The sequence below is a fragment of the Ptiloglossa arizonensis genome, chromosome 7, assembly GCF_051014685.1.
Source record: "Ptiloglossa arizonensis isolate GNS036 chromosome 7, iyPtiAriz1_principal, whole genome shotgun sequence".
NCBI lineage: Eukaryota > Metazoa > Arthropoda > Insecta > Hymenoptera > Colletidae > Ptiloglossa > Ptiloglossa arizonensis.
In genome coordinates this window covers 20504728-20524762 of record NC_135054.1, presented here as the reverse complement: position 1 = coordinate 20524762, position 20035 = coordinate 20504728, and the positions used below count along the sequence as shown (strand labels likewise).

General features: G+C 41.9%; 1 protein-coding gene across 1 annotated transcript; it reads right to left on the bottom strand.

Annotated features, from left to right (window-relative positions):
- Nucleotides 1-245: 245 nt before the first annotated feature.
- Nucleotides 246-14141, bottom strand: LOC143149676 (uncharacterized). Its single transcript, XM_076317246.1, has 4 exons — nucleotides 14043-14141; nucleotides 8961-9046; nucleotides 4823-4942; nucleotides 246-449 (listed from the first exon to the last, which is right to left on the bottom strand). Exons 1-4 carry the CDS (start codon nucleotides 14139-14141, stop codon nucleotides 284-286), a joined length of 471 nt encoding a protein of 156 aa, XP_076173361.1. The 3' UTR covers nucleotides 246-283.
- Nucleotides 14142-20035: the final 5894 nt, after the last annotated feature.

Genomic DNA, 20035 nt, shown 5'->3' with positions numbered 1-20035 from the left:
ACAACGAAATTTACTTAGGCACTCCTCTCCGTGGTCGTAGCTACGTTTCGACCTCGGTGTCGAAAACTCTCCGCCGCGTTAAATTCTATTATGATAAAACCGGCGGGGGCGCGCATGAAAATGTAACATCTTCGTCGAAAAATTCCAATGAAAGATTCATCTCGAGAACGGAGGGAGTGGTGTCGATCGTCCCGTTGCACGAACGATACCGGTTGTCCCCACGTGGTGGATGTTCGGCTCCCGGTGAGCCGCTGGCACGGGGTTGTTCAAATCCAACGTTCCCTCAAGGGAACGCGATCTCCGTGAATGATTCCAAGGGCGATTCGATGCAATCGGGATAGGCCAGGATGCAGTCACCGCCAGATCCTCCCAATCGTTCCGCTTCCTGATACAATTCGTCGACGCTCTGGTGAGTGGAATTAGCTGTCCCCGGCAAGTCCTCCGTAGGCCTGAATGGAAAAATTCGAGTACCCATTTCAGCCAGAATTACAGCGTGCAACGGTTCGTTAAATAGACAATAATTGTCTTGTGGTGATATTCCTCGCGCGATTGATCTCCTAATTGAGATGAAGAAGATCGAGGGTTGCGTCTACGAGACGAAAGATCGAGAAAGGTTTACCAGGCTTGGCTTTGTGGAAATATTCGAATTGTGTAGCTTTGTGAATCGAAACGATTAGTTTCTAATTGAAGTATTTTGTTTCTCGATGCAACACACTGGGAGTTTTCCAAGTAATATTTTTAGTGTGGGGTATAGTGTGTTGTCTGGTGGTGATATTCCTCGCGCGATTGATCTCCTAATTGAGATGAAGAAGATCGAGGGTTGCGTCTACGAGACGAAAGATCGAGAAAGTTTTACCAGGCTTGGCTTTGTGGAAACATTCGAAATGTGTAGCTTTGTGAATCGAAACGATTAGTTTCTAATTGAAGTATTTTGTTTTTCGATGCAACACACTGGGAGTATTCCAAGTAATATTTTTAGTGTGGGTTATAGTGTGTTGTCTGGTGGTGATATTCCTCGCGCGATTGATCTCCTAATTGAGATGAAGAAGATCGAGGGTTGTGTCTACGAGACGAAAGATCGAGAAAGTTTTACCAGGCTTGGCTTTGTGGAAATATTCGAATTGTGTAGCTTTGTGAATCGAAACGATTAGTTTCTAATTGAAGTATTTTGTTTCTCGATGCAACACACTGGGAGTATTCGAAGTAATATTTTTAGTGCGGGGTATAGTGTGCTTTGGTTAGAAAAGTGTGAGAAAATGTTTCTTATGGGGAGCTTTTGTGGATGGTTTGTAATGCACATGGTGCTTCAACTGATTTGAAAGAATGTTAGAGGCAAATATGATTTTTCGAGATTCTCTCGGTGTTTGTTTTTTCAATAGAATATATATTTATACATCGTAATGGTTTATGAGACCTTGGGTACAGAAAATGTAGTAACTCGCTAATTTCAGTGATTTCGAAATGTATGGAAGACGATGAGTGCTATTCTAAGCATTTGTTAGCGTAGAAAATTCTTTCTCGTTCACCGATTACAAAGTTATATTTGTCGACCGATGTTAGGTTTGCGTTAGGTTCCATTAGAGTATTAAACGAACCGGTAGTGGGGGCTATTAACACCTTTCTCCCATTGGGACGTGTGCTTACGCAATTATTTGGCGGAGGGGGCCACCAGAAGTTATATCCCTGGAGATTCCAGGTGCCCCTACGATCGTGCACGAGTCTTTGACCTCGTGCTATTCACATAAAAAAGAAGAGAGAAATTCTATCGGAGTAACTCCACCGTTACAAAAATTCCATCTCGTAAAATTTAAATCCCGGTCTGCTAAAATATTGCAATTCCCCGTTACAATTTCACGAACCGAAGGACTATATTCAAAATTGACAAAAGGCAGTTGCAACGCGGAGATAAAATTCCATATCGCGAAATTTCGAATCTGCTAAAATATTGCAACTTGTTGAAATTCCGCTAGCTATTGGAACGAAGGTGTTCAGAATCGAATAAACGATGGTGGCGAAAAAATTCCGAAGTTCAATATTTTTATCACGGAGTTTGCTAAACTGTTACAAGTTGTGAAAATTCCACGCGCTGCTGGAACAGAGTTATTCGAAATCAACGTGGAAAAAAAATTCCATGTTGCAAAATTTGGGTCTCAGAGTCTGCTGAAGTGTATTGTAACTTACGAGAACTCCAGAATCTGTTGGAGCAAGATTGTCCAGAATCGAGTGAATATGAAACAAACTTTCATGTTGCACAATTTTTATCTCAAAGTTCGCGAAAATTCCACGAGTTACTGGAATGGAGGTATTTAAAATCAACATAGAGAAAAAAAATTCCACGTTGCAAAATTTGGGTCCCAGAGTCTGTTGAAGTGTATTGTAACTTATGAGAACTCCAGAATCTATTGGAGCAAGATTGTACAGAATCGAGTGAATATGAAACAAACTTTCATGTTGCACAATTTTTATCTCAAAGTTCGCGAAAATTCCACGAGTTACTGGAATGGAGGTATTTAAAATCAACATAGAGAAAAAAATTCCATGTTGCAAAATTTGGATCCCAAAGTCAACCGAAGGATCGTGACCTACGAGAATTCTAGAATTTACTGGAACGAGGCTGTCCAGAATCGAATGAACGATAATTGCAACGTGAAAAAAAAAATGGTCACGTTGCAAAATTACGATTCCAGAATCGGCTACAGAATTATAACTTACTGGAGTCCCAGAAGCTAGCGGAACAGAGGTGTCCAAAATGGAGCAAGAGGCAGTTGCAGCACGGAGAATGCACGCAACGAATGCATTCGGTATTATCGACATTCGGCGTGAGTTAGACGCCGATTGTTCCCGCGGATGTCGCGGCTGGATTACGTCGATATAAATTCGATGGCGGAGCGTGTGCACGGTGGTACACTACAAAGTGAAAACCTGCGCGAAACACCTTCCATTAGAAGCTTAATGCACGCGCCTAACTTCGTTGCAATTAGAACGCCGCCACTGGCTCGGTTGCAATTTCCTTTCGAGTACACGCGGTCGCATTTCGAATAGCAAATACGTGCTCGGGGTTTGCAACCGACTAGACTCGATCGTCCAACGTATACTTCAACGCTTGTAAAGTATACGCACTGATCGAGCACTAATTAGATCGCTTCTCCTTCGTTCGAGCACCGACGAGACCTTGATTGTCGCTCGATCCCGATCCGACCTACTCCTCGAACGATCGAGGGCGTTCAAATCGAACATTTCGTTGGAGAGATCTTCTATAATTTTATCGGTTCTTGCAGGAAGGTCTTAGTATTGTCATCGTGGCGTGAAAATATTATTCAAGGTTTCTTTCATAAAATAATTCGCGGCTGAAAAGTATATATAGTAAAAAGACAGATCGACTCTATATCAAATTAACCTATATTGAATTAAACTCTATATTCATAACCCGATAAAATTAAATTTTTCGTTCATAAAGTGATAATTCGAGCCTCTAGAAATTAGGCAGAGAAACTATCGTCAATTTCCAAGTCACGTATTCCAACACTACGCAATTCTGTAATTTTTTGTACCAAAAGAATCTTTATTTCCCAAACTCGTTCGGTTCGTCTCGATACTAGCCAACAGACGATAAGAATGAATAGAGTTACGCGTAAGAAAAATTACTCGAAATATAAAAAACTTACACGAAAGAAGAATACAGTAAGTAAAACTATCACCCCAAAGATCCTCCAAAATTCTATCACTACTAACGAATAAAATTTTCCTCCCTCCGTAGATTGCGGAAAAAAATCGAGATGCGTCGATGCGGGTGCATCACCTCGCGCGTTGTTATTATAAACCAGTATTCCCTCGAACGCTCGGCATTCCTGCCCGATATTCGCTGAAATGTAATCCGGAATGGCGTTATTCGAGGACTCGAGTTATTCAATCGTCGAAAGCTGCGTGTATCGTTCCGAAACGATCGCGAACCAAGAGGGAAGAAACTGTACCTCGACCGAGAATACTATATAACAACGTTGTTTCCAGGCAGGTAGATGTACCGTAACCGTACGGTTCTAACGATTGTAGCGGGTAGCCTTGACGAAACGTCTGGCGTGCAAGCAGCTAGCATGGTTTATGGCTCGCGCGTCAACGAAAGCTATTCGCGAGGAAGCATATTTTTTGGAACTTTCACCAGGCATGTTTCACGTAGCTTTCCCGACGCTGTGTCAATAGCTAATTGCAGGAGTCGTAAACCAAGGGCACGTGAGGATCAGGGAGCTGCACACGGTTAGTCACGAGTAGCAGGCCGGAAGGAAGTCACCAAAATTTCTCGCTCCCCACTTGAGCTGGTCTTTCCGAAAAATTGCGAAAAGCAGCGCTAGGAATAGGGTGAGGGAAACCAGGCGCGATATAAAAAGGAGAAACGAATCTCCAAAAGGGCTTTTCGTGACGAGTCTCTATCAAGTACAGTTCAGAAGCTACGTCATCTGTATACAAGTCCGACCGAATAAAACACCGTGATAATAAAACGATACCGAACACGCAGTTATTCGTGGTAACCTATAACAACTACCAGATCCTTCACGATCTTGTTCAACGTTCCTGGACGAGGTCTCCTCGCGCCACGTCGATTTACTAAATTCCGTCAGTCTACTCGTCCGACATCACGCGCGAACGTCGCGACGTCCCAGTTTATCGCGAGCGAGCAGGACAGCCGTTAAGGGCTTCCAACGGAATTCATTAACCGGAAGCTCCTCAAGAAATGAATTTCGTTCGAAGGGGTCGGTGTTGGCGGAGGAAGCACACGTAGGCGTTCCGCGGGTCGAGCGATGGGCGCGATTCGTCGCGAGGAACTTACGTTAAAATTAAGTGGATCACCTCCTGGAGGACGTCCTGGTCCCGTGTCCTGCCAAATGGTGTCTCAGCGAGCTCGCAAATGGTCCTTAAAAGACACTCCCTGCCGTCCCGCCAGCCGTACCTGCGCAACCGAAACACGTTTAATATTAATTTCCACCGGCCAGGGTGGTTCTTCGCACCCTCCTCGTACCCTCGTTCTCGAGTACAGTTCGACTATTTATTTCCTCCTTTTCTACCGTTTCGCTCCGCCTCGTTTCCCGCTTCTCGTGCGTAGTTTCTTTTTTTTTTTACCCCCATTCTTCTTCACCCTTCTTTTTTTTCCTTATTTTTTGTTTCTTCTTCTCAGCTTCCCCCTTGTATCCCCGATCGCGGCGCAGAAGTAATTTTATTAGAAAGTTGCACGGTGGCGAGCTCCTCGGCGAACCGTGCCGCCGCGAGACGATATTGGTTTTATGAAACGGGTAAAAGAGAATCCTTAAACGCGTCCCGTATTTCTTCCCGGCCAGTCCCGGGTCCAGGAATTCATTATCCGGACCGGTCCGTTCGACCGAGAATCCCTCGCGTCGCTCGAATTTTTACGAGTACACAGCCGTTTGTCCCGTGTTTGAGTTTCGCGATTAATACATCCGTACGACGGGAGGAATTTCGAATTTTATACGAACGAGAGAACGATCGTGATTAAATAATACTTCGACTCGTGCACGGCTCGAATCTTCTCTTCTCGCTTGTACATCGGTGGGAAACTCTCGCCTCGGAACAGCTATCCAGTGTACGATGTTTTTAAAATTCAAATTTCGAGATTCGTTTTTGTAACTTTCAGATTCGTGTTTGGAATATTTTGTGGATTTTAATGTCTACGTTGTAATATGAATATTTTAGATACAGTGTATGTTTAATATGTATAGTAATACAGATGTTGCACCAGTTACTTAAATAAATACAAATAAACAGAGTTATCTTCGAATAATCTTCGAGAATAGAAAATAGTACGAATACTTCTAGAAGAGTTCTTTAAGAATTTATGTAAAAACAGATGTAACCTTCGTCCCTGAAAAAATGTAAAAAATAATTAAAAATCCAGTTCGGTCGTTCGTTGGCCCAAGTTCGAAGCAACAGTTCACTCGAATCGTTTCTAGGCTACCATAGTGCAGGTATTGCGTCTGGAGTTAAACGAAACGCACAAATATGTACCTACGGCGTTCAATGTGTCGTGACGCGTAATTTCGTTAAAAAATCGCCACGAATGTCGTCCCAAGGGATTAACTAACTCGTTCCACGCGACACCGCGTCCCCCTCCCCGTTCTCGAATCAGTCCCGACACTTCCTTAACTTTCAAAGCACCTTTCCAAAGCGTACTTGCCCGCTTGTTATGTACGCTTTACGTTCCCTCCACCTCCAACGGCGAAGTAATTGCCTTATGTCCCAATTAATTTATGTTCGAGTTTCCTCCTTTACCTGTGCCCGGCCCCCCAACCCATCGAGCCCTTTGATCTTAGGTGTTCGCGATGCTCGCTTAGTCCCGCGCCAAGATTTCCCTTTGTTACATCCGAGGCAATCGTTCTCGAAAATAATGTCGCGGACCGATGCGACTCGAGACTGTTTTCCTTACGGGTGATCGAACTCGCGCGAACGACGAGGAAAAGATCGCTACAGGACGCCATTTTTGCGAATCTTCGACGCTTTTACACTACGAACGAAGAAATCTTTCGTCAAAGACACTCGTTTTATTTCTGACTTACTGTATTCTTAAATTCTAAGAGATATTTGTCTGGAATAAAAATACTACTGTTTTTAGAGATCTGTAAATTATTATAGTAGAAAATAATTTTGCAAAGAAGCTCTACAATCTTGACAATAATATCCCAAACACTTGCCCAAGAAGTAGCAAGTTCCACTTGATTCGTACCTTGTAAGATTACCCATTTATACCTGTTTTACTTTCAAATTGCAAAAGATGTCAAACTATGCTTGAAATAAAAATATAGTTTCCAGAGATCTGTAAATTATTATAGTAGAAAATAATTTTGCAAAGAAGCTCTACAACCTTGACAACAATGCCCCAAACACTTACCCAAGAAGTAGCAAGTTCCACTTGATTCTTCCCTTGTAAGATTACCCATTTATACCTATTTTACTTTCAAATTGCAAAAGATGTCGAACTAAACTTGAAATAAAAATACTGTTTCCAGGGGTCTGTAAATTATTGTATAAAAGAAGTATTCTTTTAAAAACTCTACAACTATGTTTAATTTTTTCTATGTTTGAAATGAAAGTACTGTTTCCAGGGGTCTGTAAATTATTGTATAAAAAAAGTATTCTTTTAAAAACTCTACAACTATGTTTGATTTTTTCTATGTTCGAAATGAAAATACTGTTTCCAAGGGTCTGTAAATTATTACATAAAGAAAGTACTTTTTAGAAAAACAACCTTGACAAGAGTGCACCCCTTGAGCCACGCGTTCTCAGTAATAGCACTCGCTTCGAAAACTTCCAAAACTGCTTTCCAGGCCGATAGAAGTGTCTCTGGAAATCGAAATGAACGTGTCACCGTTTTCGTTGGACGTATATACCCCGTGTGCGAAAAATCTCCGTTGAAATCCTTGAGCCGCGAAGAGTCGAGTCGAGCCGATAGTGACACCGAGGTCGTTAAAATAACGAGTAATCGTGTCAGAGCTCGGTGCTAATCGTTCGTCAACGATCGAGGGATATTAATACCAACGGTCGGTGTAAATCCTCCGGGCCGAAATCATTCCTCCCCCAATCCCCCCTTGAAATCCCTATCCAGCCCAGAGTACAACATTCGTCCGCGCGCGCGCGCGCGCAATTTCCGCCATTATGGGCATCGGTTTCAAGAACCAGTCGCTTGTCCCACGGTTAATAAAACGTGTTTTCGAGTGCCGGTACCGCGCATGCGATAAACTCCCCCCCACTCCCCCGTTCCCCTCCCCACATGGATACCTCCGTTTGTTTCGCGTAATCAGCGACCCATTGTACGGCCTATCGACGATAAACACGAATTGCGGCGAGCCAGTCTGGATGATACTCTGCTAGAAAATGGAGTTTCATTAAGCGGGGGGAGGGGGAGGGCCCGGTCACGGCCAATTCCGGCCTCGAGTTAATTACGAATTTATTCGTTCGCTTCTGGCGGTGTTTGCGATTTATCGGGCAATTATCCTTCCGATTCGAGATTCGAAATCGAACATTGTCCTCCCCCCCCCCTCCCCCCCCCCCCGAAAGACGAGTTTACTGTGGACGAGATGTACTTTTGTTGACGCGAAAGAAAAAAAAAGAAAAAAAAAATTCGTAGATGGTATGTAATGCGAGGCTCGGTTGCGCCTGACGAGCCTCGCACTACCGAGGTATTTTTGCAAGGCGATATGGACTCTACCAAAGGGTGTTACTTTGTGCCCCAGTTTGAGATACGATTCATCTATAAATCTTTACTAATAAATCATGCTTTCATACTGTATTATTTTTCTACGTTATTATTATAACAAATGCATACTTCTGTATTATAAAATTGAACACCTTGAGCTTATGCAGTCGAATAATAATAGATTGAATAATAACAGAATTATATTTCTAATTTAAGGGGTTGTCCTATTCTCGAGTCAAAAACCCAATGTTTGGCCACTTTCTATATGCTAATTAACACACTTACAAAGACACACTTACAAGATGACACGAGATGTTGCAAGGATGAAACAAGGCACTTTGCAAGACTACGGTACAGAGTATCCACCTCGTAATAGTACCAGTATTAAGTGGGGTATCCTCGTGTTTCAGGTAAACAAATATCCATGTTCCTTTCGCGTACTAATTATCATACTTACTAAGACGCCGCGTAACACGTTGGATAAACCAGATGAGCTTGTTTCAAGAACCACGAGTCACTGTGACAGGTTACAATTCAAACTGGATAGAGGAGAGACACCGTAGTACTTCTCCATCAGCGTCTACCGAGTGTCGCGATTATCGAAAAGGATCTGTGGATCGAATCGACGATCGACGAGAGCCAAAGAAGAGTGGAGAACAACCGAAAGTGGAGAAATTCCAAAAAGGTTTGGACGAACGATAGAGACGAGAGGTGTCCCCTCGGCTCTTACTTCTGTCCTTAACGCGACTCTCGACGAACTCACCGGTCCAATATGTTCTCGATGGTCCCGTAAGTGTCCTGGAGATTCAAATCCCTCATCTGCCTGGCCGGTATTATTGTAGGCTCGAGCTCCGACAGGTTCCACGGAAGTTTATAATTGAATTGGAACGCGGACGAGAACACCACACCGCCCCTTTTGCTCATGGTAACCGGAACCGAGACGCCTAGCGTGAGCTGGAAAATGGAACGAGGAGACGCGGATGAGAAGGAACGATCCGTTTTCGCGAAAACTAGTTTCCGAGCTGCGTGAAAGAATTTTCTTCGAGAGAGGAGGGAGAGAGTTCTTGGGGGAGAGGTGGACTTTGAATGTTGGGACCAAAGTCTTCGCGGAAGTTTGACGCGCGACCATGAGGATCGCGACGAAGCTTTACGAACAACTGTGTTCTTCTCGATGGTACCGTTGTTTATTTTCCGACCGGTTGGAAAAGAAAATATCTGAACAGAGTGGTAATTGGGAACTTGAACCTTGGAACCACCGTGAAGCGTTGCATCGGTGCATCTCGATGCACATTTAGATTGTGCACCGAGTCTACGTTTCTTTCGGAAGTATTATTATCGAGGATTTTAACAAATATTAGGCAGAGTAGTTGGTGATTGGGTCGAAAGAAACGTTTCTTTGTCGATCCATGTTTCTACGATTGTTGTTAAAATTTCAGCTACATCTGAGAATAGTATAAATATAGAGTCAAGTTTCATTTCTTTCGTATTTGGTTCGAATATACTTTTCCATCGTTCGATCTCTTTGGTACGATTTTAACTGTGAGTCGAATGGAAAAAATTTCGTCGAGATACAGATTGTTACGTATGCAAAATTTTCTAAATTTCCACGAGACGACGATTAAATATTTAATCTAGCGAATCTGTACGAGCGAACGATGAAATTGAAGCTACGATCGATAGGAGATTGGAAATCATTTCGAGAATTGTTCTCTAAATTCAATTAAAACTTCTGTCCATATTATTGCACAATGATTCCATTTTCTAACAATAACCAGTTCGATTGTCCAATACTCAATACACGATGGATTCGAGGTAGAAAAGTATTCGGGAGAAGTAACAACCGGTAAACCTCGATGACGAAGCGTATACAGTGTAGCTGACTATAACAAACTACGTCTTGGGTTCGAATTCGAAAGCAGGTGAATTTTTCCCCGATTTTCCAGAGGGGAACGCCACAATGCTGCATCGAGTACGCTTTCCATGGAAATGGCGCGGCCCTGAGGGAAAAGTATCCAGAATCCACAACGAAGTAACGATGACGAAGCGAGCACCTCGAAGTCAAGATCGACTTCGAGCGTTCGAATAGTTTCTTGAAAATGTCGCTCGTCGCTCTTCGGAATTAAAGAAAAACAAAAAAAAAGAAACAAGGAATTCGACGATTTGCAGGCAATAGGAAGTTCGCGTGGAACGTACGCGACTCGAAGATTACAAACGTATCCGAGAGAAACTATCAACGAAAAGTTTTCTCGGGGGAAGGCGGGACGCGTGAAATTGGAAAACGCAGAAACGAAAGAAAGATTAAAGAGCGTGGTACACGATTCACGATTCGCGATTCGCTCGGCTCCGCAATTAACAACGATCGTAAACTACGGAGGGAAAAAAGAACCGCGAGGATAATCCGATTAACAAACCGTAGAAGAGGACCAGCTCGCTGAAAAATAAACGCGAAGGCGGGAATTACGTTATCAAAATAAACGCGTATCGTGTTTGAGACAAGTATGGCGCGTACGGTCCCACCGGGGACTGTTTATTCCATGTGAACTTTTCCATTGTTAATTCGAGTCTTCTGTACGCGAAAGTCGACTAGTATTTAGAAATAATATAAGTGGAATAAATTGTTTGGGTCCTCTTCGATACGCAAAGTTGAGCAGTAGAAATATAAATACAAATATCTTTTCTATCTCTTCGATCGATTACTAATTCACTATTGACTCTTTTTTACATTTCGTTAATCAGTGACACGAATTTTTGCTACAAAATTGACGAGAGAAAGTAATTCTGAAGATACGATATCGAAGTTAATAAATCTCGCTAGAATTCACCAGTTTAGAAATTTTGGAAAAGGAAATTTCATCTCGAATCTTCACACATATTAATTTCACACTTAACGCGATCTTCTCTATTGTTTGTTCACTCAAGACCTGTTCCTTGTCAAATCACTTTTCCAAGTCGAGTTCATGGAAGTATTTTATAAATACCAGACCTCGAACTTTGCATTTTATATACATTTTATATTTTTTTAGTCATTAAACAGGTTATTGGCTATTGTTTCGAACTTCTCTTCGGTATCTTAGAGACTCGATCTGCTTCTTTGATTGTTCCTTTCTTTTGAGCGCTAATAGGAGCTCTTTACAGTTAACAATATTATATTTTCAACACTTACCACCTCTAATTTATCTACCGTTGAAGTGACATTGAGAGGACTCTGGTTCAGATAAATACACTATCTGTTTGTCCCACAATATTTTTTCACAGTGTAATTTCACGTGACCAGCACTACGAATGCACACACACATTAAGAATAAAGTACTCCTATAATTGATTCTTGACACAAGTAACTTGCGTAATTTTGGAAAATCATTCGCGAATTTACAGGACGTAGTACCGCACCGTACGAAAGTTTCACGAAGACTGAAATACAATCAGTTATGCTTGGCAATGTATAGGGATCAACAGGTATATTGCCATTTGGACAAAAGGTCGAGTAAAACCCCAACAGTCGTTTGATTTATTACTCTTGTGTCGAAAATTCTAGGTGAATGGAAGGACGATACAATAGAGACAGAATGTTTTTACTTCGAAGAGATTTCTTATTGCCAAATCGTTAATTTCTAGTAGATTGTTTAATTAATACAAGCCTCGAGAGCTTGAGATTTCGATATTTTTCCAGACCTCGACAAAGCAATGTAACGCGAGAACGATACGGTCGTGGCCGAGCTAGTGGATCGGTTACCTGAAACGAGCATGTAACTATAGTAATCCAGTATCTAGCCTCGGACTAGATTCATTTTATCTCTACTCTTCGGATGCTTTTACCGAGCTGTTACTGAGCTTCTCAAGAAACAATCCATTTATTCTAACCTATTCGTTACCTCGGTGACCTCGATCGATAATATCAGTGTGTTAGTCGACGAGTAAACAAACTATACGATTACACCATAAAACAGAAAAATACTTGCATTGAAAAAATTTATTTTTTAAATATCTCATCCTCTTGATGATCCATCGTAACGAAAGAAAATTTCGATCTGTTCATTGACTGCAAATAAAATCGAGTCGAGTCTGATGGTCCACTCTGATTAACGATCAACTTCCGTGCATCGTAGAGTCAAATTAAGGGTCGAAACGTCCACGTTGAATAAACTATGCCCGTTCGGGTTATGTATATAACATTTGCATCGTCAAACGTTGAACAACAAACAGCATCGTACCAACTGCTAAACTACTTTCGAGGGAACTGTTGAAAAGAGATTTTTCGTCTAACCTTGTGCCAGACTCGTTGGATTCGTTTATTTAAAAGCGGCCGGCGTTCCGCTTCCGCGACCGAGCTGCGAATACGTCTTTAAGCTCCTTCTTCGAGATTGCTTATTCAAACGTTTCGCGAGAGCCCCTTATTAAGAACGAATCGCCTCCACCTACCCACGGTTGGTTCGTTGCAACGAGTCATCGACGAGCTTCTTCTTCGTCGTCGACGTCGTCGTCGTCTTCGGTCGTCTTAGAGGCAGAAAACATTAAGAATTCAATGCAAACAGAGGCGCAATCTAATTAGAGGAAAACTCGCGAAGGAGTACTCGTTATCCCGGCAACTGGCTTAATAAGTTTCGCGGCCTGTCCATGGAGATAAGAGGCCCAATTGCAGCTCGGTTTATCCTGAATCGTCGCCTGGACAAATGTTTGAGAAATCGAGGACGATGGTTTGACGAAGTCCAGGGATGAGTTCCGAGTTCTACTCACGGAAGTAGGTTGATTATCCCGTTTCGTGATAACAATGGAAATAAAAGTGTAAATAATATGGTAATTCTTCGGTGATTCAATTTGCCTATGGTTACTCGCCGTGGAGCTTTAATTAAGAATAAACGAAATTGTAGAAATTAAAGACAAGGATGGTGGTTGGATCGAGCTGGGGTGGTACTCGGTGGGAAAATGAATGGAAAGTGTGGAAGAAAATTCTTCGACGAGAGGCTTCGTTTTCGAGGTAATCGATTTCGAAAAGGATCAGTTGGGTGCAGTGTCTGACCATGACTGGCTGTTTCTACTCGTCGAGGGGGAATTGTGTGCTACGGTATCGACTGGAAGACTGAGACGGTGCGAATGCGTGGAGAATTGTTTGGGAGGCTATTGTGAGTGCGACACGTGAGAGGGTAAAAGTTTATATTCTGTTGAAAACGAAGGATCGAATATTAATTTTTACAGATCGAAGACTATGTATACTGAGTTCTGCACACCAAAGATTATGTAGATTGAGTTCTACAAAGCAAAGACTATGTATACTGAGTTCTACACATCAGAGATTATGTAGATTGAGTTCTACAAACCAGAGACTATGTATAGTGAGTTCTACACAACATAGATTATGTATATTGAGTTCTATACACCAAAGATTATGTATAGTGAGTTCTACATAACACAGACTATGTATATTGAGTTCTGTACACCAAAGATTATATATATTGAGTTCTACGAACCAAAGACTCTGTATACTGATTTCTACAAACCAAAAACTATGTATATAGAGTTCTACGAACCGAAAACTCTAATTTTATGTTCATTAAATTTTACATATACTCTCCCAAATAAATCGCATAAACACCACTACCTACACGTGCATTCGATAAATATTAAACTAGTGTACTATTCGTTATCATTAAAATTACACGAATATCACCATCGATATCCCCAAAAAATAATAACGCAAAGTAGAAACAGTGGGCACAGATCAGACACTTTCCAACTTTCTTTCCTCGCGGAAACTCCCGGCACGAGGAAACTTCGTTCCACTTTCTCGATTAATTTTTCCCCGCGGAATCGGTCGCGCGTGATAATGAAATTTCCACTCCATGGTTACCTGAAACAGCGTCTTCTGCGGGTAGAGGAGGATACCATCACCGCGCCACGATACCAAGAAGAAAATCGCAGCTAACCGGCACACCGTTCGTAGTAACATGCTGTCAACGAGTGCTTCGAGAACCACGATACTTAAACGACACGGTTTACAGGGTCGTTCGAGGCCCCGGTTTTAGATCACTGGTCAACGAACTGGCCGCGAATGGCCGTTGATTCCACGTCGAGTTTACGGCGACGCGATAATCAGCGCTGGAATTTGCGGTCGGGGGACCGGGCTCCAGAGGCGACGTTTGCGCTGGACAAACAGGGTTTTCGGTAACTGGAAACTACGCTACTGTGGAAAAATTCTGATACGGATCATCGAACCATCTACGAGTTTTTCCAAAAATTTTCCACACCGTACCTCGCGTTCCCTGTTTACGATTATACCGAGACTTAACCCAGATCCATAGATCGAACCCAGACCTAACATACACGGGGTTTTCGGTAACTGGAAAACTTCTGATCCGAATCATCGAACCATCTACGAATTTTTCCAAAATTTTCCAGGCCGTACGTCGTGGTAAACTTACATCTAATATCTAACACAAATCGGATTTTTTGGTAATTAGAAATTATAGTACGGTGAAAAATTCTGATCCGGATCATCGAACCATCTACGAGTTTTTCCAAAAATTTTCCACACCTTACCTCGCGTTCTCCGTTTACGATTGTACTTACACTTAACCCAGATCCATGGATCGAACCCAGACCTAACCTACACGGGGTTTTCGGTAGCTGGAAAACTTCTGATCCGGATCATCGAACCATCTACGAATTTTTCAAAAATTTTCCAGGCCGTACGTCGTGGTAAACTTACATCTAATATCTGACACAAATCGGATTTTTTGGTAATTAGAAATTATAGTACGGTGAAAAATTCTGATCCGGATCATCGAACCATCTACGAGTTTTTCCAAAAATTTTCCACACCTTACCTCGCGTTCTCCGTTTACGATTGTACTTACACTTAACCCAGATCCATAGATCGAACCCAGACCTAACCTACACGGGGTTTTCGGTAACTGGAAAACTTCTGATCCGGATCATCGAACCATCTACGAATTTTTCAAAAATTTTCCAGGCCGTACGTCGTGGTAAACTTACATCTAATATCTAACACAAATCGGATTTTTTGGTAATTAGAAATTATAGTACGGTGAAAAATTCTGATCCGGATCATCGAACCATCTACGAGTTTTTCCAAAAATTTTCCACACCTTACCTCGCGTTCTCCGTTTACGATTGTACTTACACTTAACCCAGATCCATGGATCGAACCCAGACCTAACCTACACGGGGTTTTCGGTTACTGGAAAACTTCTGATCCGGATCATCGAACCATCTACGAATTTTTCAAAAATTTTCCAGGCCGTACGTCGTGGTAAACTTACATCTAATATCTAACACAAATCGGATTTTTTGGTAATTAGAAATTATAGTACGGTGAAAAATTCTGATCCGGATCATCGAACCATCTACGAGTTTTTCCAAAAATTTTCCACACCTTACCTCGCGTTCTCCGTTTACGATTGTACTTACACTTAACCCAGATCCATGGATCGAACCCAGACCTAACCTACACGGGGTTTTCGGTAGCTGGAAAACTTCTGATCCGGATCATCGAACCATCTACGAATTTTTCAAAAATTTTCCAGGCCGTACGTCGTGGTAAACTTACATCTAATATCTGACACAAATCGGATTTTTTGGTAATTAGAAATTATAGTACGGTGAAAAATTCTGATCCGGATCATCGAACCATCTACGAGTTTTTCCAAAAATTTTCCACACCTTACCTCGCGTTCTCCGTTTACGATTGTACTTACACTTAACCCAGATCCATAGATCGAACCCAGACCTAACCTACACGGGGTTTTCGGTAGCTGGAAAACTTCTGATCCGGATCATCGAACCATCTACGAATTTTTCAAAAATTTTCCAGGCCGTACGTCGTGGTAAACTTACATCTAATATCTAACACAAATCGGATTTTTTGGTAATTAGAAATTATAGTACGGTAAAAAATTCTGATCCGGATCATCGAACCATCTACGAGTTTTTCCAAAAATTTTCCACACCTTACCTCGCGTTCTCCGTTTACGATTGTACTTACACTTAACCCAGATCCATAGATCGAACCCAGACCTAACCTACACGGGGTTTTCGGTAACTGGAAAACTTCTGATCTGGATCATCGAACCAGCTACGAATTTTCCAAAAATTTTCCAGGTTGTAAGTCACTACCTCAGCTCGCAATTATACTTACAACACACCTCACTCAAACCGAGTTTTTGGTAATTAGAAATTACAGTACGGTGAAAAATTCTGATCTAGATTAAAATTCATCGAACCATCTCGGAATTTTCCAAAAATTTTCCAGGCCGTGCGTCGCGTTCCCCGTTTACGATTATACCTACACTTAACCCAGATCCATGGATCGAACCCAGATCTATCCTACACGGGGTTTTCCGTAACTGGAAAACTTCTGATCCGGATCATCTACTATCTACGAATTTTTCCAAAATTTTCCAGGCTATACGTCGCGGTACACTTACATCTAATACCTAAGACAAATCGGGTTTTTTGGTAATTAGAAATTATAGTACGGTGAAAAATTCTGATCTGGATCATCGAATCATCTACGAATTTTCCAAAAATTTTCCAGGTTGTATGTCACTACCTTAGCTGGCAATTATACTTACAACAGACCTTACTCAAACCAAGTTGTTGGTAATTAGAAATTATAATGCGGTGAAAAATTCTGATCTGGATCATCGAATCATCTACGAATTTTCCAAAAATTTTCCAGGTTGTACGTCGCTATCTCAGCTCGCAATTATACTTACAACACACCTTACTCAAACCGAGTTTTTGGTAATTACAAATTACAGTACAGTGAAAAATTCTGATCTGGATCATCGAACCATCTCCAAATTTTCCAAAAATTTTCCAGGTTGTAAGTCACTATCTCAGCTCACAATTATACTTACAACACACCTAACTCAAACCGAGTTTTTAGTAATTACAAATTACAGTACGGTGAAAAATTCTGATCTACATTAAAATTCCTCGAACCATCTCGGAATTTTCCAAAAATTTTCCAGGCCGTACGTCGCGTTCCCCGCTCACGATTATACCTACACCTAACCTGGATCCGCAGACCTAACCCAGACCTAACCCACCCAAAGTTTCCGGTAACTGGAAATTACGGTACTGTGGAAAAATTCTGATCCGGATGATCGAACGATCTCGGAATTTTTGAAAAATTTTCCAGGCCGTGCGTCGCCGCGTTCCCCGTTTCGCGATTATGCAAATGCGCTCGGAATGTTGCGCGCGTTGTACGAATTTCTAGTATTTCTGGTCGGATAGCTCGTTGGTTCGCGAGCTCGTATCACGCGTAAATAGAACCAGGCGGGCTTGGCGAAGCGATCGACGTTTAAAAGCCGATCGAGAGAATCGTACGCGAAACGCTCAGAGAGAGAGAGAGAGAGAGAGAGAGAGAGAGAGAGAGAGAGAGAGAGAGCTCGTTCCTCGCGAATATCTCGACCGATTCCAGCGACCTGGCTTAGCAATCTACGAAGGAAGTTTGTTTGATACGCCCGGCCCAATTGACCTAATTTCTACCAGGCTACTTGGCCCGTTTCGGAACCTCATTTATGCTAATCGGTGTCCTCCCTTGTTAATAAATTACCAATTTTCCGGCTCGGTTTTACGAGGACCTCCGAAATAGCTAGCCTATTCAGATCCGAGTCCCTTTACCACCGAGTTTCACAACGTTATAATTATTATACCAGCAATTAACCCCGTAGATACAGTTTAACCCTCTCTCGGAGACATCCCGCGATCTTCGAAGACACGTATCTGTTATTTTCGCTAATAAACTTCTTTCTGCTTAGAACAGTGTTAGGCTGGGTTATTTGTATTCTACTTTTGAATTATCGCGGTACGACATTGTGATCGACGAATGAGAAGTATTGACAAGGGAAATCAAAAGCTTCGATATCTTCCTACTCGATGCCTTTCCTCGAGTAAATTTGCTTACAAATTACCAGCAAGTAGAAAACACAAGATAAAATATCTATAGGTATCTTTACTGAGTACCTGTCGATATAATAATTAAAATTGTAAAAATAATCCAACACTGTCGCTTTGAGTATTTCCTTCTTGTAACATCGGTCGTAGTATCGTTCCTTTTTTCCCTACTCGGTAAAAACTGTTCTCGAGCTATAAAGTACAAAAATGCAAACAAAAAAAAGAATTATTTTCGATCGAAATATATACAACGCGTCGAACGAAAATAATATAGATAGAAAATCCTCGGGAGAGAAGTAAAAATTAGACCGAGGGTCGATAACAGAATTAAATCGGAATCGGTCAAAGGTTGAAAACAAATTAAAAAACAAAAAAAGAAAGAAAACGAAACCGAACGACGTTGAATTATTTATTCACCCTGGTATATTTTTTTTCCATAAAGAGAAGTCACCAATTTCTCTGGTTTCTATCGGCGGTAACGAGCCCACTCTGTGTAATGCTGCTTGATTGTTAACAAACGACGCGTCGAACGAAAATAACAAAATCCTCGGGTGAGAAGTAAAAAGTAGACCGAGGCTCGATAACAGAATTAAACCCCGGAATCGGTCAAAGGTTGAAAAGAAATTAAAAAAAAAAAAAAAAAAGAAAAAGAAAGAAAGAAAGAAAACGAAACGGCACGACGTTGAATTATTTATTCAATCCGGTATATATATATTTTTTTCTCTATAAAGAGAAGTCACCCATTTCACCGGTTTGTATCGCCGGTAACGAGCCCACCCTGTGTAATGCTGCTTGATTGTTAACAAACGACGCGTCGATTCGAGCGGAATTTCTGTTTCATCGGACGCTTAAGCGTCGAATCGCGAGGGTCCGACCAATACGAGCGCGTTTTATCAGAGTGTTCAGCGGCTGCTTGGAAAACCGGCGCGCGATTCATCGGCGCATCAGCTTAACCCCCGCCAGCGATAGCGTTGTAAATCCAATAATTGCCCGGGCCAGGCCGTTAAGCAGCTTTAATTAATTCCGTTTCCAGCGTGCCACGATTAACGACCGAAGTTGAATTAAAATCTCATTCGGTGGACGGTCTCGCTGCGAAAGTTTTCGTTACGCCTCGGCCGGAGCCATCGGTCCGTGTTGCATCAACGCGTCTCTTTCTTAACGCGGGACAATTTTGACGCGAACCTGATTTATTTATCGCCCTTACCCAAAGCGATTCGATCGAGGGAACGATTAAATTTATGCGTTAACCGTTTTCTCGAACCGAGGGTGGACGTTAAATCAACGTCGTTCTCGCGCGAGGATCACCTGACGCGAGGAATTGCATCGGTGCATCGGTGCATCTTACTGGGGGGAAAGAGATTTCTTGAATTATTTATTTTAGGCGTTGTTCTCTTCTTCGGGGTTTTCTTCACGCGAGGAAAGTCTTCCAAAGAATACTCTGAGCTTGAGATTAATTCTGTGTGTTAGATGTAATAAATATGTTTTTTTTTTTGTAGACTTTAGTGTACTGCACTTCGACAGAGTGATTTCTGAAGAGTTTCGGAGAGGAATTGCATCGGTGCATCTTACTGGGGGGAATAAGATTTTTTTTTGATTCTCTTGGATTATTTATTTTACGCGTCGTTCTCTTCTTCGGGGTTTTCTTTATTCGAGGGAAGTCTTCCAAAGAATACTCTGAGCTTGAGATTAATTCTGTGTGTTAGATGAAGTAAATATTTTTCTTTTTGGAAAATTTGGTGTATTGCACTTCGACAGAGTGATTTCTGAAGAGTTTCGGAGAGGAATTGCATCGGTGCATCTTACTGGGGGGAATAAGATTTTTTTTTGATCCTCTTGGATTATTTATTTTACGCATCGTTCTCTTCTTCGAGTTATTCTTTACACGAGGGAAGTCTTCCAAAGAATACTCTGATCTTGAGA